The 25,565-nt window shown below is 35.7% G+C and overlaps 1 protein-coding gene across 2 annotated transcripts in view; it reads left to right on the top strand.

Annotated features, from left to right (window-relative positions):
* LOC149782343 (mitofusin-2-like) overlaps positions 1 to 7,468 on the top strand; it is an 89,737-nt gene extending 82,269 nt beyond the window's left edge. For both annotated transcript variants that reach the window (XM_089933721.1, XM_089933722.1), the window contains exons 17-18: positions 77 to 211; positions 2,899 to 7,468. In XM_089933721.1, the coding sequence (XP_089789847.1) occupies positions 77 to 211; positions 2,899 to 2,971 (208 nt within the window). In that variant the 3' untranslated portion in view covers positions 2,972 to 7,468. The remainder of the gene's footprint in view (positions 1 to 76; positions 212 to 2,898) is intronic.
* The last annotated feature ends 18,097 nt before the right edge of the window (positions 7,469 to 25,565 follow it).

The following is a 25,565-nucleotide window of genomic DNA, read 5'->3' as shown; positions in this document are numbered from 1 at the left end:
AATTCTGACTTTGGAATCAGTAGATAGTGGGTTACTTTAAACATGTTAAGCACATTATTGGGTGATTATATTTCAGAGAGCTGACTTCAACATTTGCCCGTTTGTGTCACCATGTTGATATATCTGGTGAGAAGATGGCAGAAGAAATCAAACAACTGGACAAGGAGATCTCACAGCTACATGAAGTCAAAGCAAAGGCAAAAGTTTTCAGGTAAGTCCTTGGCCAATGTGTCCTGTAAAACAGAGACTAGGGGAGTCAAATATGTAGCAGGTAAATCCTTTGCCAATGTGTCCTGTAAAACAGAGACTAGGGGAGTCTAATATGTAGCAGGTAAGTCCTTGGCCAATGTGTCCTGTAAAACAGAGACTAGGGGAATCTAATATGTAGCAGGTAAATCCTTGGCCAGTGTGTCCTGTAAAACAGAGACTAGGGGAGTCGAATATATAGCAGGTAAGTCCTTGGCCAATGTGTCCTGTAAAACAGAGTCTAGGGGAGTCTAATATGTAGCAGGTAAGTCCTTGGCCAATGTGTCTTGTAAAAACAGACTAGGGGAGTCTAATATATAGCAGGTAAATCCTTGGCCAGTGTGTCCTGCAAAACAGAGACTAGGGGAGTTGAATATGTAGCAGGTAAGGCCTTGGCCAATGTGTCCTGTAAAACAGAGACTAGGGGAGTCTAATATGTAGCAGGTAAATCCTTGGCCAATGTGTCCTGCAAAACAGAGACTAGGGGAGTCGAATATGTAGCAGGTAAGTCCTTGGCCAATGTGTCCTGTAAAACAGAGTCTAGGGGAGTCTAAAAAAATATGTAGCAGGTAAGTCCTTGGCCAATGTGTCCTGTAAAACAGAGACTAGGGGAGTCTAATATGTAGCAGGTAAATCCTTGGCCAATGTGTCCTGCAAAACAGAGACTAGGGGAGTCGAATATGTAGCAGGTAAGTCCTTGGCCAATGTGTCCTGTTAAACAGAGTCTAGGGGAGTCTAAAAAAATATGTAGCAGGTAAGTCCTTGGCCAATGTGTCCTGTAAAAACAGACTAGGGGTGTCTAATATATAGCAGACTGTTCTTATTTAATGCAAAATTTAATTTTTAAGAGCAAAGTCATATAAATTTCTGTCAGTGTATTTTAACAGGCCTTTGTAATAAATACTCGTATTGTTACCGCAGTTTGTTAATGTTTTATTTTCCCTGCCAGAACAGAGACATATACATGATTTATGTAAAGCGGTCAGCAACACATACAATGATCCTATTACAGAGTTTTGTAACCCAATGTTGTGTTGGGTTCCCAACTTTATCACAGTTAATAAGATGCAGAGTAGTAGTGACACAGGATATATTCATAATAATAAGATGTACAGTTAATGTAATACAGGATATATTCTTGATAATAAGGTGTACAGTAGCAGTTACACAGTATTTAAATAAGATGTACGGTAAATGTGACACAGGATATATTCATAATATTAAGACGTACAGTTAATGTAATATAGGATATATTCTTTATAATAATGTGTACAGTAGTAGTTACACATGATTTATTCATAATAATAAGATGTACAGTTAATGTAAAACAGGATATATTCTTGCTAATAAGGTGTACAGTAGTAGTTACACAGGATTTATTCATAATAATATGTACAGGTAATGTAATACAGGATATATTCTTGATAATAAGGTGTACAGTAGTAGTTACACAGGATTTATTCATAATAATAAGACGTACAGTTAATGTAATACAGGATATATTCTTTATAATAAAGTGTACAGTAGTAGTTACACAGGATTTATTCATAATAATAAGACGTACAGGTAATGTAATACAGGATATATTCTTGATAATAAGGTGTACATTATTAGTTGCACAGGATTTATTCATAATAATAAGATGTACAGTTAATGTAATACAGGATATATTCTTGATAATAAGATGTACAGTAGTTGTTACACAGGATTTATTCACAATAATAAGATGTACGGTAAATGTGACACAAGATATATTCATAATAATAACATTTTCATTAGTACAGTAGAACTTTGATTATTTATCACCCTATTAACCGTTGATCTCTGTTAACCATCAGGGCATTGTACATCAAAATGTTAAAAACAGGTACATGTACATATGTAGATATTACGATGTTTTGATGACCCAGTCTATTATATAAAATATTTTTATGTACATATTCTATTATCCATCTATTCTCACATCCATGCTGGTCTTAGTCTCGCGCCCTGATAGATAATTGAAGTTCTACTGCAGTGACACATGGTATATTCTTGAATATAAGACGCATAGTAAAACTGTCATAATGTATTCATGATAATATAATGTACAGTAGTAGTGACACAGAATTTGTATACATATTAGACTTCCCATGTCTCTGTTTTACAGGCCACATTGGCCAAGGACTCACCTGCTACATATTAGACTCCCGTAGTCTCTGTTTTACAGGTCACATTGGCCAAGGAATCACCTGCTACATATTAGACTCCCATAGTCTTGATAATAAGATGTACAGTAATTATGTCCTGACATATTCATGATAATAACATGTGCAATTTAGTGACACAGGATATATTCATGCCTCATTGTTTGAGGAATCATTATTGCCATAAGAAATACATCAGTATTTCCAAGTTTTAAGAGATATTAGTTTTGTTCTCATCTGATTTCATGCCAGAGTTTATGTATATTTTACCACAGTATAAAAGGCAAGAATTGCAAAAAATATTTGGCAAGTAATATTTTTAATAGGTTTACAGATGCAGTATGAAATTTTCCACAAGAAAATATTCTTGTATGTGCCACTAAATTGTATGCAGTATTGTTATTTATTCTTAGCAATCTGTGAGGCTAGTAAATGTTTATATTTAATATTTATTTTTTATTTGCAGAAATAAAGCTGACTGGTTGGACAAAGAATTAAACAGTTTCACAGAGCAGTATTTAAAGGAAACAGTGTTGTGATGATTTATTAGTTTTGAAGACAAAAGAGCAGCATTTAGGGGAGAGCACCATTGAGCATGCTCAAGTCACATCTCAAGAGAAGTAGACTAACTGCTATGATTATTTATTTAAGGACTCTGGCTTTTTCACATTGTTGAATTAATTTTAGTGTCTGTTTTTGTAGATTTATTTTGGTTTGTAGATTTATTTATGCAGGAGAATATCTGTATAGCTGTACATAGTAAATTGTGTATAAGAAGCTGAGAATATTCTCAACTCGTCCAATTTTGACCAAAATAAATGTGGAAATTGTAAATTCAATAGAAAATTAAAGATATATATAAACTCATACATTTTCAGTGCCATCATTATACATGTATACATGCTCAAGGAGCTAGTTATTTGAAATTTTTGTTTTTGCTGAGAGCTGTAGCAAGCACGTTATGAAAGTCACAGATTAAAGGTATCTTTGCATAACAGGGACTATATATATACTGGTAGATGTATACACTTAGCAGTGCTCCTTTAGTGCAGTGATGTACTTAATACTTCATTATGGCTTATGGTTTGCCTACTGCATATATGGCACTTAAGTTTTATCTTGGTTGCAAAGTTTCATTGTATATGGTTTATTCATCTACATAATTATTAACTTACTGTATTTGTTCACATGCAAGTTTGATCAAACTGCATTCACCCAGATCTGTCAGTGCATCATGCACCAGTTGATTTGAGATTAGGAGTAATTGGTAAAAAATAACAATACTGACCCTGATCTGACATTGCATTACGTGCTGGCTGATCAGGGTCTTTATTGTTTGTTGTTGAACCTGACTTGTATATGAGTATATATGGTAGATTTAGCATACACAAATGATAACAAAAATCACCAGTCTTCATTTGTTGTATGGGTCCCTCTTACTAAGAAGAGTGGAGGAAATTGAATATTCTGATTCCCTATTTCCTCATTCTTTTGTTTAAATAATAATTTTTTATTTTTATGAAACATATTCAGTTGCTTGTGTAGAGTTTATTAGTTTTTAAAGTTTGTTATGATGAGTTTTTACTGTTATTTTCTGAAACGTGAATGGTAACATTTTATGTCATCTCAATTTAGGATTGTAGTCATTGTAGTATTTGCAGTGTCATTTCCTGTGAAGGCTGCAACATATAGATTTATATTGAAAAGGGTAGTATTTGAACAAACCAGTTAGCTGTTTAGATCACTATGTGTTTCATGCATTTGAATAATTACCTTAACATACCTGTATGCCATCTTCTCTGTTAATTGATACAGTATCTAGTCCCAGTTAACACAGTAAAAACTTACTAGTACTGTTCCAACCAGAATGATTTTAAAGCTTGCAGGAGATTGTGTCCATCAGGGTGATTATTGCAACCAGAATAAAACAGCACTATTCTGGAGAGACACTCATATCATATGCTGATGGCATATCTAAACAATGTTTTCTTTAATGTCGACAAATTATATTGGTTCAGACTGTTAACACGTTACCTAGCAATTACAACAGTTTGAATGCAGTAATTAAGCAGTTATCTCTAATAAATGTGAAATTAACAAGTTGGTCATTAGTTGGTTTCATCTGAACAAAAGAAGACATGCAGTGTCACTTTATTTGTAATAAAAGTGTAATCAATGTGAATATTAAACATTATTTTTAAACAAATGAAAATATGGTAACTATGACTGTAATTTTTCATACTGATGGTGTAGCAACTTTAACTTGCCAAGAGAAGATATAGGCTTCTGGGAATTTGCCTTCTATTTTGACAAATCCACTCAAATTCATTGGCTGCATCAATTATGCTGCTTTTCGTTTCGAACTGTAATTCTTTACTTTTGATAAGCAACATAAGGATGCAGTACAATGCTAGTTTCTTATTTGCATTTGTTGTTATATAATTTTATTTGTTTATGAGTTTTGTTTATTTATGTTGACATACAAATGGATCATTTGTATGTACACATTTGATGGAGAGAAAAGGAAGAAGTAACATTACAGCATTCTTTCTCTTGGTTAAGATAATTAACATATGGCAAAATGGGGTGGGACAAGACTGGGGGCCTCTGTCCTCAACATTGTGTTGTATCTTTAGGTTATGTACACGCTTTGTTCTTTGCTCTATGTATCTTAGCCTTATGACTTTAAATTATCAAAACGGAAGCTATAGTAATTCTAACTTATACACACCTAGATTACATCATTTATAATTCCATTGTGTTCAGATGATTAATTAACTGCCACTAGAACAATCATATTTATTTTTTGTTTCCCAAAATTCAAAAACACTCAATCATTTTCAAATTGACCCTATAAACATGCGATTTTAAAGTTAGGGCTACTTAGCTTGACTTCAGTGACCACTGTGGATTGAATACTGATCACTGTGGATGAAAATACATGATCACTGTGTTGTGAAGACAGGATCACTGTGGATTGAATACGTGATCACTGTGGTGTGAAGACATCTGTGTCTGAGCTGTCCTGTACATTTCTTGAAGGGGTTTCAAAATAAATGTGAAATGTTTTAGACTTCTTCATTTTTAGTGAAGCTTCAGAAACCAAAATAAATTAAATTGGGAATTTATTTAATACATTTAAAGTGGCAGTTTATTTTAACACTTTTACATATTACCAATTACCATAATGTAGACTAGGTAATCCTGTAAGTTACAATTACAATGCTATATTTTGTTTTTGATTTTGTCACTTTAATGGCGATGTTCAGTACATTGTAATAAATGAATTATATTCTTTAAAATATTTGTTCGCACATGCAATATAATAGATAAATACAGACTCAGAGATTTAAAATAATGAGAACAAAAGAAATTGGAATATAGCTGTTGTTTTGATCTGTACAGCAATGTAAGTAGTCTTAAAAAGAACAATGAGGCAAAATGACAAATGTTGGACAAAGGGAAAAATATTGTATAAAACCATTTTGATAATAGTTTAAAATATTGTTTTCCCTGTTTTCATAGCTGAGGACATTCGGTCATGTTTTATTTTGTTTGGTTTCCTGATGCTTTAGTGTTGCTTTCCTGTTTATTTTGATTTTCTTTCATGCAGCTGTCAGCTAAAAGATAAATTATCTGCAGTCATCAACCACCTGCACAAACTAGTCAGCTGACAATTTCAAATTCTCAATTGCTGAAATAATTATGTTATTGAGATTGTTATTTATATTGTCTACCCTTATCTGGAGGAAACTGACATAGCAGCATCCACACTAGGTGGCACATCAGGCATATTGTCACCCCAGTGCCTGTCATTTTACAAAAATACACTTTTCCTTTTTTTCAGTTCATGTATTTTATACATGGTTTTTTCAGGCTATTAAATCCATTCATATTTGGATTATTGTATTGGCTCATCTTCTGTTCATGTTCATTAAACAATGTAAAACAGTTAAAATATATTTTGTACTTTTTGATAAACTTTTGTGTCCAATGAGTCCTCACTTTTCATCGCTTTTCGTTTTAATCTTTATCTTGTAAATGAAGAATTACTGTTAGAGCAAGGATAGTCTATTGACCAGTCATGCTTGACCTGTCTGGACTTCAATATAGTGACTTTCATGATATCCATATACCATGACTGTATTTATAAACATTTATGCAGAGTTTGAATTAGAGAAATCTTAATGCGAAATGCATTGTTTTTATGGATGCTATGACATTGTCCTAGATAAATGTGCCTAGCAATCTGTTTGGATCAGATATTTTCAGCTACATCCATATTATTGGTGGGGTGGAAGATACTATTTTGACTAGCAAACTGTGTTGATATCAACAAAATCGATTGATGACCATTGGCTAGCAAAGATGCAGGTTTCTTTGATCACCAGTAGTTTTTTCAAAAGCATTGAGTGTGAAGTAGTTTACTAAATGATAATGATATATGTGGAAAAACATAAATTTATATAATGTTGCTGAGGGTTGCAGTAGATATTAGCTCAACAATAATTACTGAAAGTTGTTAAGTAATGTTTATTTGTTTTGCATGTATTGTTTAGTCTTTTACGGAACAGCAGCATAGGTTGTTTTATGTGAAGGCAATTGGAGAAAGTGCCTTGTCTGAGAATGTACTGCAGTAGCTGACCCAGTTTGATCCAGTGGTAGGATTCAAACCTGCACCCTTTTGGTCACAAGCATGATGTCCAGTGGGCCAACATGACTTATAAAGTCATGTCAGGTCATTTAAGAGAGCTCACAGAATGTTTATTTCAATTTCTTAGAAAAGCCATTTACCTTATCAAATTAGTCTGTGTAAATTGTACTTGCCAGAGGAACTAGGTGTATGCTTTCCATTGTAATGGCAGGTTTTGTGCAGGTGTTTTTGGTTGTGATAGTGTTACATTGCAAAATGCTGTCATTTGATGCATTGAAACTAGGTACCCCAGAACAGTGGAAGTTAATTAGAGAACTAAGATGGATATATTTGAATCTCTTCAAAATGTTTTGGAAAATAAATAAATTCTTACAACATAAAACTTGAGTTACTTTGTTTTTTGTGTGTGTAATATTCGTTCAACTTAATAACAATTTTCATATTTTACATTTCTTGTTTCCATTTTTGTATTACCGTATATACTCAATTATAAGTCAACCCATCCACTTTTAGGCCTCGGGGGTCCCGAGTGGCCGAGTGGTCTAAAGCGCTTTCCGTTACGGATCACTGCCATCTCACCTCTGTCTGCGTGGGTTCGAGTCTCGGATTCAGCTAATGTGGGTATGTGAGAAAGCTTGCCAGTAGCTTCTCGTGGGTCGGTGGTTCTTTCCGGGGTTTTCCTGGGTTCTTCCTCTACCATTAATACTGGCTGCCATGTATAGCCTATCGTGTGCTGAAAAATGGCATTAAACCCTACAACAACAACAACAACAAATTTTAGGGCTCCTTTAAGTTGAGGAGTATTTTGCCACTCATATTTATCTGTTAATATCCAACTAACCATTAGTGAGTCAGATTTGGAATTTAGAAAAATAAACAAGCCAAACTGGATGGATGGATGGATGGGTAGGAAGAATAAAGACATAACCAGTGTAAAGTACAATTATATCAATGAGAGTAGTATGTCAAAAATAATTTAACAATTTACAACTTGTCCATCTTTGTTGAATAAAATCCATTAAAATTCATAATGCTTGACAGTTTAGATCCATTTATTTGAAAAATGATTAATACAATTATAGGTCACTTACAGGTATAAAAATAGTACTTCAGAATGATCTAGTTCACAATATCCCACAATATGTTAAATCCACATGTCTTACAAATAAAGAGTGAAAGTTAAGTCCACAATTTTGTAATTCACAGTATCCAGTAAATGGCACTGTTGATTGTCATCTGGTACAAAGTCTAATAATTCAGTCTCATTGATTAAGGTCTGAAATCCTTGATCTTCCTCTAGTCATTGCAAATTTAATCTGACTCATTTACTGTCATATGCAAGTGCTTAGATGGAGACAGCTTTCTTTAGTAAACACCCATGGTAAACAACATTGACACACTCGTCACTTTGCAGTGGGTGGTATTTAAATTATGTTAACATTTCAAATTGTGAAAATCCAAACATTTGTTGATATAAGTATTGTGTAATGAATATTTGTGTCAGTAACAGTGCATAGAGTATTTCCATTTCGAAATGGGAATAGCGGCATGAAACTAAAAATATTTGAATGACAGTATTTTTATGTACTGTAAACATTAGAGTTTCCAACATTACCCCTAGATTTATGAAATAGAGTTTCCAACATTACCCCTAGATTTATGAAATCTTTTTATATATTGTGCTCGGTAAGATGAACCGTACTGTGCATGAATTGAATGTTTGGTAAAAAATATGGACTTCTAAGTGAGTATATATAGTACATTAGATGGACTATGTAGTGAAAAATATTTTTCAAATATGCTAGATTCAAATGTTTTCCGTACAAATCTATTGATATTTATTGTCATTCCGTGTTATGTGATTCTGCATGTAACTATTTTGTTTAATAAAGACGAAGACCATACTCAGTATTTTTGTATACATTTTGTCATGCTAGACGTTGGAATTATTTAATACCTTGCGTAAAATGGAATGTCTAATAAATTTCAGTAGATTCATACATATCACAGAACAGATGTAATCTTTTAATAGGAACGATTAAGAGGTTTGCAAAATTTGGTTGCCAGGAGTTCTGTAATCAAATTAGGAGGATTTTCATTGACCCATATTTTAGCATGCTAATGGACAAAATGAGAGCTACTGAACAAATTTACATTTTCTATACTAAATTCTCCTCAGATCAGTCCTTTCTCAGTTGCCTCATGTACTGTCTTTATATATAGCTCAGGTGGCCGAGTGGTCTAAAGCGCTCTCCATTACGGATCACTGCCATCTCGCCTCTGTTTGTGCTGGTTCAGGTCTTGGATTCAGCCAATATGGGTATGTGAGAAAGCTTGCGTGACAAGTACAATAAAAATAACCTTCAGTCGCTCTTATACTTGAAGAAAGCAAAGGTCGCCAATGCAGGATCGATGCGTTGGGTGCTGTCTTTGCAACAGTATATTGTCCGAATCGAGGCGATTCGAGGTTTGGAAAATGTTGGCGCTGATATTTTAAGTACGGTATAATTAGCTGATCAGTTTCGTTCAGTATTAAACATTGAATGTTTAAATAATTGTTTTTTCACCTTCCGTGATTTCCTAAACAATTTACCACTTTTTTAGAGGGTGAGGATTTGTCACGGAATTGTATAAATGCCTTTGTTATTTATTAAAAACATGTACTGTTTTCTTTGTTTATGTAGAACAAGGCCCGATGGTGATTTATGTATATTGTACAATATTTTGACACAGCAAAATCGGTTCATCATATGACAAACGTGCGAAATGCTTTCGATGGGAAAAAAACAATATTCATTAAGCTCATGGATGATGTAGAGCTACATCTTCTGTGTATAAATAACTCAGAGTATGATGAAAACATTATACTTCTGACACATCTTGTCAGCGAGCAGTCTACTTAAGGACTTGCAGATCTCAAGCTTTCGAGGTCTTTGAGTTATTTATTAATTTCTTATGTATATTATATGTTATAACTATTGTGCTACGACGTTTGTTTTGTATATTTACTATGTAGCTCAGGTTTGCGTATCATAGTGCAAATATTTTATATTCTTCTATGTGACTTTGCAGGAGATCTATATTAGCTATAAAGTTGCATTTTATTAAGAAACCTTTAGTACCATAGGATTCTTCTTGGACACAGATAGGTTCACTTTTGAACCTGTTTATTGCTTTGTAATGTTGTGCCAATAATGTAATTTGTATAGCTTACCAATGTGAGCTGCCTTTTATATCGGGTTAAAATGATAACACTCGCTTGTCGATTTTGGGATTTATTACGGAATGAAATGGTACGAAATAAACCTAAAACAATACAAAACGCATACTTAGAATACACGACAAATACAATACAGAATAAAACCGAGACAAATACAATACATATGATACAACCCACCCACTGACATTTATATATTAATCACAGAAAAATATAAATGATACCTTACTAGACTAGATGGGTATAATTTGTCCAAATTATATTCAATCCTTGGTCCTTCACTTGCGTGAAAGACAAGTACTGTACATCTTCACAACTCGTACTGCCCGAGGTGTTGTCCGTCTCAAGAACTAGAGTAGGAATGCCAGAAGATTTTGTTAGTTTGCGGGGTATTGATTTTAATACTCGTGAAGCACGGAAATCATGCACTGCGATCGATCTCTCACTCGCTCACTCAATCATAACAAAATGCACATTGGTACACGACACGAGTAATGGGTCACATACTCCCTCCCTACATGCAAATATCTCCGGACATTTAGCAAATTTGTGCCTGCCGCGTGACAAGTACAATAAAAATAACCATTCGGAACTATCCTTCAAGTCTTTTGAAAAAAATAAAAAACTATTAATCATTCATGTGAAATGATTACAAATCAGAGCTTAACAAGTTTACTGTCCCTGCAGACAATACATAAAACACTGAAATTGGGACCACACCTGATAATTTAAAGTAATAATAATTGAATCGTCGTCCTCAAATACTCTTGCTGTATTTAATTTACATTAAAGGGGCTCTTCTGAATCGCACCAACTGTCTACTGCAAAACACCAAGCCTGAAATATATACATAGATCTCAGTCACTCACATGTAGATAACCATTTGTGAATACAACCATTGGCCGATCCGGCGGTTTTCGGTCTCTTGTTGAACGCCCCAGCTGTTGTTGGCCTCAACTTTTCTTTGACACCTATGGCGCCGATGGCATTAGGATGAACCTCACAGACAGGAAGTCCGATCTTCCTAGAATATGGTCGGGCTTCGAACTGACCTTTCGACCGATATCTCTGGGGGACCGAACTGAGTACTCTCACGTGAGACGTGAGAGGGAGTAGAAAAATGACTCGTGGATTCACTTAAGCAACTGCCATATTGCCTAGACCTACTGGTTTGAATGTTTTACGCTTTCAAGAGTCTAGCTAATATGGGTTATCGATAATAGATGGTGATCTACTATCGGGGGAGTTCGTGTAGAGTGGTAACGGAATTGAAGATTGTCCTTCCTGCCCCAACCGGGTCGTCTTTGTGGAAAAAGATAACGGGCGGAGTCCGAGTCAGAACTCGAAGATTCAGAGCTCAACTCCAAAGGGGTAGTATTTGGTACACCCGGTTTTATGGGGAGTGGATCACAAGGAAGTTAGTCAAAAGGGAAAAAGCATATTACAATGCAATGTGCGTATGGATTTCGAACCCTCGGCCCTCTTTACCTTGTACACGGGAAGATCTAAATTGGGGATTGATATAACCTGATATACATATATGGACCACTTATCGGCTAATTTCTGTTTACTTTTCAAATTTGGACTTTAGGAACTTTGTATCGTACTGGGCCTTGTTCTTAGCATGTCTATTGCTCGACCCCCTCGCCGCGGCCGCGTAATCAAATTGGAGGCGGTCTTTCAGTTTTTCGGCGTACGTCTGAGGCTCTACAGCAACCTGGTCACTATCTGGTATAGTGCCAAGATAGGCGTCGACAGAAAGCCGGGGATGCCACCCGAATATAAGAAAATGGTGCGAGAATCCGGTAGAATCATTCTTAATAGCATTATATGCATGGACAATTGGAGCAATGTAAGATTTTCAATCTTGTTTTTGCTCTTCCTTCAATATCCCTAGCATTTTTAAGAGCGTTCCATTGAAGCGTTCCCAGGCACCATTCCCCAGTAGCGAAACGGGGAGAAGCAAGACTTCTGTATGTTCGCTAATTTGCATGGCTCCTTTATAACTCTATCCTCGAAATTACGTCCTCTGTCGCTGTGAAACTTTTCCGGGAAACTAATATCGAAAGAAGTACTCATAAAGGGCTTATGCGGTAGTCCGAGCCATCTGGTTTCGGCAAGAAACAGCCTAAGCATACCTGTTGTAAAAATTTTGAGTTATCACAAAGATATCTCAAACCCTCCCTTAGGTCGCTCCAGAGAAAAGAAAAACTTCTATGCAGACGAGCTCCATTGGTCGGGTTGTGTGAATTGGGGTTAATTTGGCCATTGCCCTAACCGGATTCTTTCTGAGTATTCACCGTTCGCAAGACTACACCATGCGATTCACGTCGTTCTCCAGACCCGGCCAATAAAACATTTGTCTAGCTAACCAGAGTGTCTTCTCCTTGCCTTGATGGCCCATGTTGTTGTGGGTACCTCTCAAGGATAGGTTCCGGGACTCTGGGACCACGAGCTGTCTGATCGATTGACCATCAAGAGGAGTAGTCCTGATGAGAATGCCGTTTTCAACTACAAGGCGGTTCCATTCAAGGAGAAATTTCTCTACAGACGCATTTTCTCTCCAGACATCCTCCTCCCTTGGCCAAAAAAACCCTTGCTCTTGAAGTCAATAATTTTCGCTAGGGTCTTATCAGTCAACTGTTGCCTGTCCCACTTTATGTTATAATAATGTTTAGACGTAAACACATCAATATCGGGGGCCCCGAGTGGTCTAAAGCGCTCTCAGTTACGGATCACTGCCATCTCACCTCTGTCTGCGTGGGTTCGAGTCTCAGATTGGGCCAATGTGGGTATGTGAGAAAGCCTGCCAGTAGCTTCTGGTGGGTCGGTGGTTCTTTCCGGGGGTTTTCGCGGGTTCTTCCTCCACCATTATTGCTGGCCGCCACGTATAGCCTATCGTGTGCTGAAAAATGGCGTTAAACTCTACAACAACTACAACTACATCATCATCGGCCGAATGAGGAGTTGAATCATCCGAAATACTCTTAATCAAGGGTACAGAGACAGTCGCTGCATGGTAAATGGCTTCCACCACGTCTCGAAACATTTGTGGTAAACGCAAGAGACCATCGGCGTCAGCGTTATTTTTAATGGAAAAATTGTCGTTTGCTAGAGCCACAACCCATCTATGCCCTGTAGTATCAAGTTTTGCCGTCGAAAGGACGTATGTTAACAAGCTGCTGTCCGTGACCACCTCGAAGGAAGAACCTGTGAGATAGTCGTGAAATTTGAGAGTGTGAGTTGGATAGCGTCGTTCGGTTGGTCTCAATCCACGACTCGGATAGGCAATTAATCTTGTCTCACCATCTTACTCTTGATATAGGACCTCGCCTAAACCAGAGCTACTAACATCCGTATGCACAAAAATTGGTTTAGTATAGTCAGAAAATGCTAAGATGGGGGTAGAGGTCGGTTTCTTGGCCAATGTTTGTTTTTGGACTTATTCTTCCGAGACGCCTTGGTCGTGCCAAGGCCCTCTAATAGAGCGTCTAATGGTTGCGCTATCTGCGAGAATCTCTCGACAAAGGGGCCATAGTACCCTGCGATAACTAAATACTGACGTAGCTCCTTAATGTTTTTAGATTTGTGCCAAGTCATAATCGCAGATTTTATCTCCGGGTCGATCTTTATATCTTCCTCAGATATAACATGACCCAGATTATTGTTAATTTCAGCCGGTCCTCTAAGGAGTAGCGACTGTTCATGCAGCTGTTAGGAAGAGCGTTGATTGGAGATTCGAATCTCACCTCTGTTTGTTGGATCCTTAAGTTGAAGTCTCTCTCCATCTTGCATCTCTCGTGGCCGCTTTCTACCATGAGCTGGTGGTGTAGTTTCTTGAGGTGGATTGGGCCAGCGTCCTTCGGCAAGTTAAGCTGCATGTCGACCATCCTAATTTCTCGAAGTAGCTCGTTATAGTTAGAGATAGAGTCGAACTTATGGCGAGTGTGGCTCTTGAGGAGTTCACTCCTCAGTGACGACCAAAACTTCTGCCTGAGTAGGCCATCCTTTTCCTCTTCCCTGATGTGGCCCGCTTCAATTGCAGTCTGGAAAAGTGTCTCTAGCCTGCAACCGAAGGTAGTCATCGATTCCCCATCTCTCTGGAAAGATTTTGAAAAACTCTTGCATAATCATGCCTTGAGTCGACATATCTCCAAATATATTATCTAGGCACTTCAGTATGGCTTCAATGGATGCTTTTTCGCCTAATGCTATAACGGTATGTCTCGCACTGCCCCTTACAGACCGTCTAAGAGCCGGAATCATGATCGTTGGGGGATAATCAGGTATAAGACTTTTTCCCTCGAATCTCCATTCCTAATATGTAACGTCACCATTCTTTGCTGGGTCATCCCCGAAAAGAAAGAAATCTTAATTACTACGGTGGAAGTGGTTTGGTGGAGGTAGCGTTGGCTGCGGGCGAAGTCCCCTGGGAACCACTAAATAATGCTGAAGTATACACATGAACCATGGGTTTGATGTCCACATTCGTTATACCCACTCTCCAGCATGTATTTGGCCATCGCAATACAGCCTTAATATGGATCAAGTCCTACTTGGTCAACAGGACGCAAATTTATCTATGCTTTGGTTTTCAATAGGGATCTGTTCCAGGCCCTGTTCTCTTCATTTTATAGACTCAGCCCTCTCAGGTGTCATAGATCGACAGTTGTACGCTGATGACACTCAAATATACAAACCTAGCTGCCCAAGTGAAGTTGATAAAAACATCCAAGGTGTAGAGAGGTACATTTGTCGTGTGAAGCAATGGATGAAAGGTAACAAGCTTCAGAGGAATGATGATAAAAGTGAAGTTATTCTGATCACCATTCAAAGGCTTTTTCATTCCTTAACCTCAAACAATATGTATCAGCAATACCAACGGTAAATTCACACCGTCAGATCGATACCTAGGTGTGACTCTACAGTAATCTCTCACTACACCAACATGTAATGAAAATTTGTAACAATGTATATATAGAGCTGAGAGGCATCAGTTATATTCGCAACTTTCGTTATGTTGATCCCACTAATACACTTATGTGTTCCTTAGTACTTTCATGACTGGACTACTTGAATTTAAGTATATATGTTTCTTCTCAGTATATACCACATGAACTTCAGAATGTTAAATACACGGCTGTTCAGATCATCCTTAGACTACGAAGAACTGAGCGCACCTCCCCCTTTCTGTAATTTTCACTGGCTCCCCGTTCAATTCCTAGGATTACCAGTCCTTCCACTCAGCTTCATCCCTACCCTAACCAGAAAATATCTGATCCATATGTGTTTGCATGCTATACCATATAAGTTACTAATATACCTTTTGACTGGATGTCTGCTGTAACATATTAGAGATTTTGATTGGTTGTCCGCTATTACTACCTAAACTACCTTTTGAGCCAGCAACTGGTGGGTAGGTTGTCCTCTTCATCATGAAGAAGCTAGATACCTCTGCCATGTACATCAGAGTGTAGTGACATTTCCAATCCAGAGTTTATTCTAGTGGCATGTTAACGTTCATTTTACATGTTTTGTTTATTGATGTTAGTCACCTTTACAATTTTAGTTGCTCATTTTCATTTGTAGCATCCGTACAATAGTAATAATTTTGTAAATGTATATACTAATTAAAACTACAGTGCATAGACAATATCCATTTTAGTGGTGTTTATTATGAAAGTGCCATGAAACAATTTAAAGAGTCTCTGCATATTCCAAAACGCCACTATCAGAAATAAGAAAATACAGAAATCTTAAGAATGCTTAAATAAAAATGCAGCAAATCCACAGACCGATGAGGTGATAATGCCCTCATGCAAGTAAGGTCCATATGCACAAAATATTTGAATATACTCATTGAGTTCCATATGCCTTCACAGCAAAGGGACACAAGTCTAGTTGAAAAAGAGGATGCCTGGTTAACAAGACCTTCCACCTATTTCATTATAACAATGTTCTCATGTAACAAATAGATGCCATTAATCCGAGAACTCTTTACAGAGTTGTTTATGTTTTAAAACCCCCCAAAATAGGATAAAACATGATTGTTTTTCATGACGCGATGCTAGAATTCACATATAATGCAAGGAAATGCTGATTACGTATAAAATTATATACAAAAATGCATGTTAAGTGTTACAACTACGTCAGTTTTGTTATAATAAGCAAATAGTAAATTATTCAAAACATGTTTATATGATGCCTCAGATGAAGTCATTTCTTTTGCGCTAATGTATCAACCTTAATGTGAAAAGATCCTTATCAGCTTATTTTGTGTGGGCTATACCTTGAGGACAGTATTGTGTATTAAGTTGTTAGACAAGTCTATATGAATATGATAGGTTTTCAAATCAGTTCGATCTAAAATGACAATAGTGGCACGTATGTTGCTAATGTTTGTTATTTGTGGTTTTGCATACGCATCATCGAATGACATAGACCAATAAATACAAGAAACGAGCCTTCAAGAAACAGTATGTGGAATATGCTGGCATTGTGAATCAGAACACCTGTAACTGCAGCCATCAGGTTCACAGGTGAGTCTGCATGATTTTTCATTTAAAGACTTATATTGAAAAATGTTACTCTTTAAAACTGACTGAATCTAAATACACAGTGTAATTATCAATTGTATGGTCCATGTTTCCAAGTCTGTCGTTAGTGGCTTGCTTACATGAATAACTAAGACCTACAGTCATGTAATTATAGTTTCAATGCAACTGAAATCAGCATATATCTGGGTTAATATCAACTTCTTTAATAGTTGACTTCGCATGCAGACTTGCAAAAGATCATTACCAAAGGTTATGTTCATGGGGTCAACAATCCTGTCAGGATAGATGACGAATATTAACTGTATATATACTGTAACATATTGGGGGTATAGGCTAACGTGTGTAAATGTAATAATAAATTTAAAGAATGTTCGGTCAGGACCCTTTTATTTTGACTATGAAATTGTGATAAGACGCTTAATAAATGAAATATGACTAAAACATGTATGTGTTTGATTACGTGTAACATATAAAATACACAAATGCTATAATATGCTGACCTTCATAACCATAACCTAATCGTTCAGCGAGAAAAGGACGACCCACGGAGTAAGTATTTTGAAAGTTAACCCTAAATTCTTAGTGTGGCGGGAGATAGCAGCTTATTTATGTGGCACAATATTACTTTTATATTAGGTTGAATCAATAGCAGTGAATTGAATTTGTTTGAATTGAATTGATGCCTGTTGTTGTACTATATATATATGTAATGAGAATAAAGAAATTAATTTTTTTAGACTTGTCTTATTTTTATTAGTAGCTTCGAGATTGTTAATGCCATCCAATAAAGCTGTAATTATAACTACCTCAATACAGTGGATGTTGATATAGGCGCTAATGTTGACAACTATCTGACGAGTTTCGACTTTATCTCCTATTTATACTCTTCGAAAAATAGTCATGTGACGTAAATTTAACCAATGATTGCTTGTCCGGGACGCCGAACAGGTCTGATGGTGCAGAACATATACTCTAAAACCAGAGACACAAATTGAAGGTTATTAAACAATTTTACTATCATCACTTGTCCGTTTACACTCTGTCATTAACACATATATAAACATTACGTATTATGTTATGTCCGTCAAACGTCAACGTACTTAAGTTGTAACCAAGACAGTTAAGCTTGGATGAAGAGTACACAACTACCGATGAACGCTTTTAACATTAAAAATGTATTGACCAGCATAAAAATGAAGAATACACCATTAAATATTCAAAACATACTTATACTTGTATAAAAGAAGACCAGCATTTACAACCAACAAGTGGAATTTAATTTTAAAAATGTGAACTTAAAATATGTAATGTGTGGAACCGGTCATATGATCTAGTGTCGGCCATCTTGCCTGCAGACGTATTTTCGTGATGTCAGCTGTTGGAGTCCTCGAGCTCAGTGCTATTTAAATGATGATTTGGATGGGAATTTAAGTGTGATAAACATATTTCTGGGTGTGATTGCAGAAGATTTTGTGAATGATGTGCGAGGTTGAATTCCATGACAGTTGTTATCACATGACCTGCTATCACACTAGATATACAACATGAACAGTTTAATACAAATATCAAGGAAAGTCGCGGGCTATACACTTATGATGCATTACAATGCTTAAATTCATTTCAGCAGTTTATATATTCATTAACACGAACAATATGTTAAATTTATGACATAGAAAACCATCCTCTCCATCCATCATATTACAGCTTTAGAGTCACCAGGTCTATTACAATACTCTTACAGACCTTTGGCTGCAGCGTATTTAAAGATCGAACCAACATGATCAATTGAGGAATTTAACATGGGAGCATGGACTGGAAGGGACAGAGCTGGACAGCTTAGTCAGGATAAAGTCATAGGGTCAGCAGTCCTAACAATGAAGACGATAATTCTATAACAACATGCAGGATCAATGAGACAATAGAGATTCAGCGTCTTTAAGGATGGGACCAACATAAACCGGTGGTGAGTTTGTGGCGATGAAGGTCGAGGGTGTATGTGTAATTGGTTGCTTGCCCCAAATATATTTGTCTGAACGATCGAAATGCTCAGACGGTCTGATTGGCGAAGTAGACACTGCATACCCAAAGTCTTCTCCATACTAGTATCTTTTTTTCAGTCTAAAATAACATTGTCTGTAACATGAGATCATTGTGAATGTTAGAGAAAAACGATAACGCTTATCTTTTCAAGTTTTCCTTTTGGTGTGTAAAGTTAATGAAAACATATTTTAATAAATATTTGGCGGTTTGTATTGGTAAAACGATGCTAAGCATTATCGCAATTGGAAAATTTGCAACACCGAACTTAACCTTTGCTGTGATTTTTACTTTCAGACCTGCTGACTTTTGTGATACTTTTCAATGCTGGATTTTATTTGCACGTTTTTTGTAGGAATGTAAAGAATCCATTTCAAACATTCTTTTTCCTTACCAAAATCAACAATTTACAGAGCAAAAGTACCGTTTTATTTTGAAATCTTAAGTGCATTATATGCAAATGTTTATGAATTTCGGTAGCTATACTTGTTGCTAGTGATTCATCATATGGTTCTTACATGGTCATGTTTCAGAGTCAGATGTGATCGGAGAGTTTCAAATTGAAACATTTTTGGATTTTAAAAATGCACGAAGCCTCGATATTTTTGATTCTGTTATTCAGTTAAAGTCATGCGCGAACCTTAAAAAAGTCAATTTCATACAGTGAAAGACCTGGAGAAACTGGACAGTCAGTGTCTGGAGTGAAACAAATAGTTGGAACTGTTCACATCCTCAAGCACAATATTTATTATCATCTCTATTTTACATGTAAGAAAACTTTCTCGAGAAAATATAAACTATTATTCCCTGTGACACCATGTGTAATATAGCACAATGGCATCATATACGCATTAAAGTTTCAACAATCTTTAGTGGATGATTATATTTCAGAGAGCTGACTTCAACATTTGTTGATTTATGTCACAATGTGGATATGTCTGCGATGGCGCTGGAAGAAGATATCAAGCAGCTGGACGACAAAATCGCACAGCTACTCGATGCTACAAAAAAAGGCAGACGTTTTCAGGTCAGTCCTTGGCATATTTTGGTCTACATAACAGAGGGTAGGGGAGTATTCTGCATAGAAGATTATAATTAGTTATCAAAACGATCGAATTAATGAGTTTTAAAGTCAAATGTTGATGCATAATTCCCAACGTATCACGCATATGAAGATGTACAGCACTGGTGACACATATTAATGAAATATTTTATGATATTTTCGTGATAAGGCTGTTCTAACAAGATGTACACTGTGATAATAAGATGTGCAGTGAACATGACAGAACCTATTCATGATAATAAGTGAACGGAACATAGGATTGGTTTATGATTCATATCTGAGGAATCCTTTTTACCATAATAACTAAGTCAGTATTTCTAAGATTAAGGAAATATTAGTTTTGGTCCCACTAGACTGAATGCTAAAGTAAGCTCACATATTTTTGTTTCCCAGTTTACATGGGACCACAGCTAAATTGCAATGAAAATTTGACAAGTAGAGTTTATAATTGAATTAACCATTTGTTTATATGGATCATCACCACAGGTCGATATTCGTAGCAGTACCATTAACTTTAGTGAGGTACTGGTATTTATACTAATTAATCTGTGAGGGATACACCAATCATTCTTTGCAAACCCTTTCTTTGTCATTTTGCAGGAAGAAAACTGACCGGTTGGACAATGAATTAAACAGTTTCACAGTGCAATACTCAAAGGCAGCAGCGTTGTGATGATTTATTGGTTTTAAAGACATAAGAGCAGAAAGCAGTTGACAGCACCATAGTTATTTAAGCATGTTCAATTCGCCTGTCAAGGGAAGTAATATGAGTGCTAGGGATATTTATTGAAGGACTGTCAGCTTTTTCACCTTTTTGAGCAAATTGTTTGTCGTCTGAATTGTAGATGTATTTAGACAGTGCAAAAATTGCATAGGTATTCTTGGTTAATTATGTACTTAAAGAAGCTGCGAATATTCTCAAATCTCCAGATTGTGAGCAAAATAAATAGGGGGATTGTAAGTTCATTAGAACATAAAATATACATGTCTATCCACATTCATTCTCAAAACGCTAGATAGTCACTTTTTATCAGAAAATGGTTTTGCTGACATATATGGTGAAAAATCAAAGACTAAACATATACTAGTATATTTAGCAAAGCTCCTTCAGTGCAGTGGTGTACTTGATATTTCAAATCGGTTTCTGACATCCCTACTATAAACATGGTGCTTAAGATTTATCTTGGATGCAAAGTTTCACTGTATATGTATATCATCTACTCACTGACATACATTTTCACATACCATATACATTCGCATAGACGTTGAATTCAATTGCAAACTGCAAACAACACTGATCTTCCCTAGCATAGTACGCCATTTGATCCTGGATAAATGCAGTTTGTTAGACGTAATCAGTAGAACAAGCAAGACAGACCAAAATCTTGCAACGTCTTATGTGCTGGCAGATTAGGGTCTACATTGTAAGCAGTTGGGATAAACTTATACATCGATTACATATGGTATTTTAACCATCCATTATCAGTGATCTGTTCATTTGTTGGATGGGCCCTTCTTATTATGAAGTGATGTGTGATTTGAAATTTTAACGTAGCTTCAGCAATATTTCAGTCGTATCACTACGATGTCTGCAATGTGGCAGTTTGTAGTGATGTCTAGCACTGGGGCATCATGCCGCAGACATGTAGCATGATGTCCCACCCAGTCAGATTATCCTGACACCATTCATAACACTAACCTTTTAATGCTGAGCGCCAAGCGAAGCAGCTCTTAGAACCATCTTTGGTATGACTCGGCCGGGGATCGAACCCACGACCTCCCGTATCGGAGGCGGACGCTCTAACCACTAGGCCACCAGAGCGGTCCTTATTATAAAGCGTGGATTATATATATATATATATATATATATATATATATATATATATATATATATATATATATATAATATGATATTTGCCTACGGCCTCATTATTTTTTTGAATGATAGATTTTTTATGCTTTTTATCAGACATGTTCACTTGCTGGTGTAGAATTTTTTAAAATAAATTTCTTAAAAAACGTTTATTTTGCAGTTAATTAGCCTCCTCGAACATGAAAGGTAACATTTTATATCATACCTGTTTAGGTATGTATCGATATTAGTATTTGCATTTCATATGAAGTTCACAACCATGTAGCTGTACCAGACAATGATCGGTAGTTCAACACTACAGTAAACGGGTTAGATAATAATGTAAACTTAATGACGAATTTACATGTGTATTAAGCATTAGAATAAATACCTTTACACGACCGAATGCCGTCTTCGCTGTTACTTGGTATTATATCTGATATCAATTAACATAATACAGACTAACTGGCACTGTTACAAGGAAAGTACGTTTAAATGTTGTTTTAGGATAAGTCCCTTTAGGTGATTATTACACTGTCATTAGATAGTACCATTCCAAATGATAATGATAAAACACACTGATGTTACTTATATGCGTTGGTTCGAGTCTCCGATTCGGCCAATGTGGGTATGTGAGAACGCCTGCCAGTAGCTTCTCGTGGGTCGGTGGTTCTTTCTGGGGGTTTTCCCAGGTTCTTCCTCCACCATTAATACTGGCCACCATGTATAGCTTATCGTGTGCTGAAAAATGGCGTTAAACCTTACAACTACATGTTACTTATAAGCATTGCCCTACTTAATGCCCACATTATATGACTCATATGGTTAATTCATTATATGCTGTTGCTTGTGTATAAGTCGTGTAATATTAGTCAAAATGCACTGACATTATGTAGTGCTGCAAAGATGTGTCATGCATCATTATAGTCCATATTACGAGTCATAAGTGTTGACATTGTATGTTGTTGTCAAGGTGTGTCATTTAATAATACACTGACATTACGTTATGCTCAAATGAACATTAGTTTTAAAGTTGAAGTTATTGATCACTGTGCTGTGGAGATATCTGTACTTGAGCTATCTTGTACATTTTCTAAGGATAATTCAAAAGAAATGTTTAAGAATTTGCAATTTTATAGCAGTTGTAGAAACCAACAGCAAACAAATTGGTTGTTACAGTGGCAATTTATGAAATAATTTTACCTATAAGCAATGACCGAAATTTAAACTACAAACTCCTATCGGTTAGGAATTTATTACCAAATACATTTTAATGACCGAACTGGGGACATATATCATAAACCACTTTAACGCAGTTATTGACTGGACATAAAAATCAGAAAAGTGCAATACATACCTGATGACGTTTGTTTGTAAACTTAGTTGATTTTGGGATCAGCAGTTTATCAATTTTATCCGAAATGCCTAAGTACCAAATGTGACAAAGGTGCAAGAAATGATTAACGTTTTCATGCAATTAAGATAATATGAAAATAATACATGAAGTCATTATGCTAATAGTTTAAAACATGCTTTCCATATTTCATGATTGATTTAATATGTCGTGCTTTGGTTTATTTAAGTTCTTGACTTCTTGTATTCCTTGCTTGTCTGTAAATTTTTTTTTCTTAATGCGGCTGTGAGCTGAAACAAATTTCCCTGATGAACATACTCGTATAGAGAGAATGCGCTAGTTTATAACGGGCTGTTTCTGCAATTATCAAACATCTGTGTTAACTATGTTATCACCTGACTAATGAAAATTCTCAACGGCCGAATTATTTATGTTAAACAGATTGAATTGTCATGTCAGTATTAGAACATTGATAGTGTCCCTTTGTTTAGGAGATAAATCTAAGACATAACAACATCCACACTAGATGGCACATGTCAGTATTAGAACATTGATAGTGTCCCTTTGTTTAGGAGATAAATCTAAGACATAACAGCATCCACACTAGATGGCACATCAGACGAAGAAACAAAACTGTGCTTGAACGTTCGCAGAAATATCTGGAGAGAGCAATGTTGACATTTCCTTTACTTGAGATAATTTGCTCTAATCATGTTTTTCCAAGTGATTGAATTGGTTCGCCTTCTGAATACTATATCATCTCGTTTGTTTTTATTTATCTGAGCAATATCTAACAGTTAAATGGTATTTAGATATTGGTTTTTGTTCCCATAAATGGTTATGCATATATTGTTTTGCATTGCGATTTACATCGTGTGGATAAAGATGTATTGTACATAGGAAGCAAAATCAATTGACCAATCAAACAATGTTTTACATGTGTAGATACAAGCACCAAGGGTCGTACAAAATCAATCAATGACTTTGGCTAGCAAAATTGCAATTTCGTATTATCACTGGTAGTTTTCTCAACAATGTTAAGTCTGAAGCAGTTTACAAAATGGTCTACTTGTATTAAAAAGCATGCATTTAAATGAAGTTATTTAGTGTTGCAATATATTTGAACTAAATCACAATTAGAAACAATTTAACTTAATTAAGAAAAAATTCAATTAAGTTCTAGGACATTACAAATTTAAGATCAGATAACCAACTCAACACATTTTATTGAAAGTTGTTAATTCATTTTTAAATAATTTCTTAAGATGATTTGGTGCTTTATGGTATAGTAACACTAGTAGGTTAGTTTGTGTTAAGCAATTGGAGTAGATGACATTGTTAATAAAGTATTGCTATAACTGACCCAGTGGTTGCAAGATAGGATTCAAACCCGCATCCTTGTTATCACAGGTTGTCTTTACCGTAAATATGATACATTGCAGGCAATGCGTGTTTAACTGAAAAAGATATGTTGGAGAATATATTTAATCGTTTTGAAAATACAAAAAAAAAAAAAAAAATACGTTTAGTGACAGGAGGCACGTGTGACATTCTCATCAAAAGAACCTCTTGGTTGGGAGGTTTACATGCGTGTAGATATTCCACGCTGTATTCATGACAAAGAGCCCTTCAGTTTGAATTAAATGATAACAGACTGTATTAGATACACACGGATTTGTATGATTATAGTCCCTCTAATATCAGAAATTGTATACTTCCAACCTCAGTTAATCAAAACGAAGAGTTACTATACTTGTCTGTGTCAATTAGGATAAGGTTACTAATCGCCCACCTATAAAGCCAAATGAACTTATGGCATGACCTGCCTCACAAGTTCATACACATGATAGATATTCCAGATCAAATATATTACTTGGCAAAGTGTATGCCAGGTGTGACGATGATTCACTGTTGGTGCAGTTCTGCTCTACTATATGTGATTGCTTTAGAGAGTCCAGTATTTGATGTGTATGGCCTATTTAAAGCCTTGTTTTTACAATGTAGGAATCACCTTTAAATACTTTCAATGGCCGATCTCACATATTCAGAGAAAGAGGCAAGATGACCACTGTATCGTTGATAGTCTTATGTATATTATATTGTTTAGATAATATTATGTATATTTAATTTTTATTTTGTATTGGTTTTTCTCCATTATTATTATGTATATCTGTATTATGTGATTAACCTTGGTCAGTAATTGAGGGCATGGAATACTTAACTAGTGACATTTATTTTTTTAAACAATATAAGACAGAGATAATATTTATATGTCATTGTGTGTTATGTATTAACATTGTTATTACTTGGAATTAAACATGTTTACAGATGATAAATTCAAGGTCTAGCTTTATTTAGAAGGTATGAATGTGCAAGAAGATAGTTGTTTACGACTTTGA

This window comes from Sinohyriopsis cumingii, chromosome 15 (assembly GCF_028554795.1).
Source record: "Sinohyriopsis cumingii isolate HCF-2022 chromosome 15, ASM2855479v2, whole genome shotgun sequence".
NCBI lineage: Eukaryota > Metazoa > Mollusca > Bivalvia > Unionida > Unionidae > Sinohyriopsis > Sinohyriopsis cumingii.
This window is presented reverse-complemented; position numbering and strand designations above follow the sequence as displayed.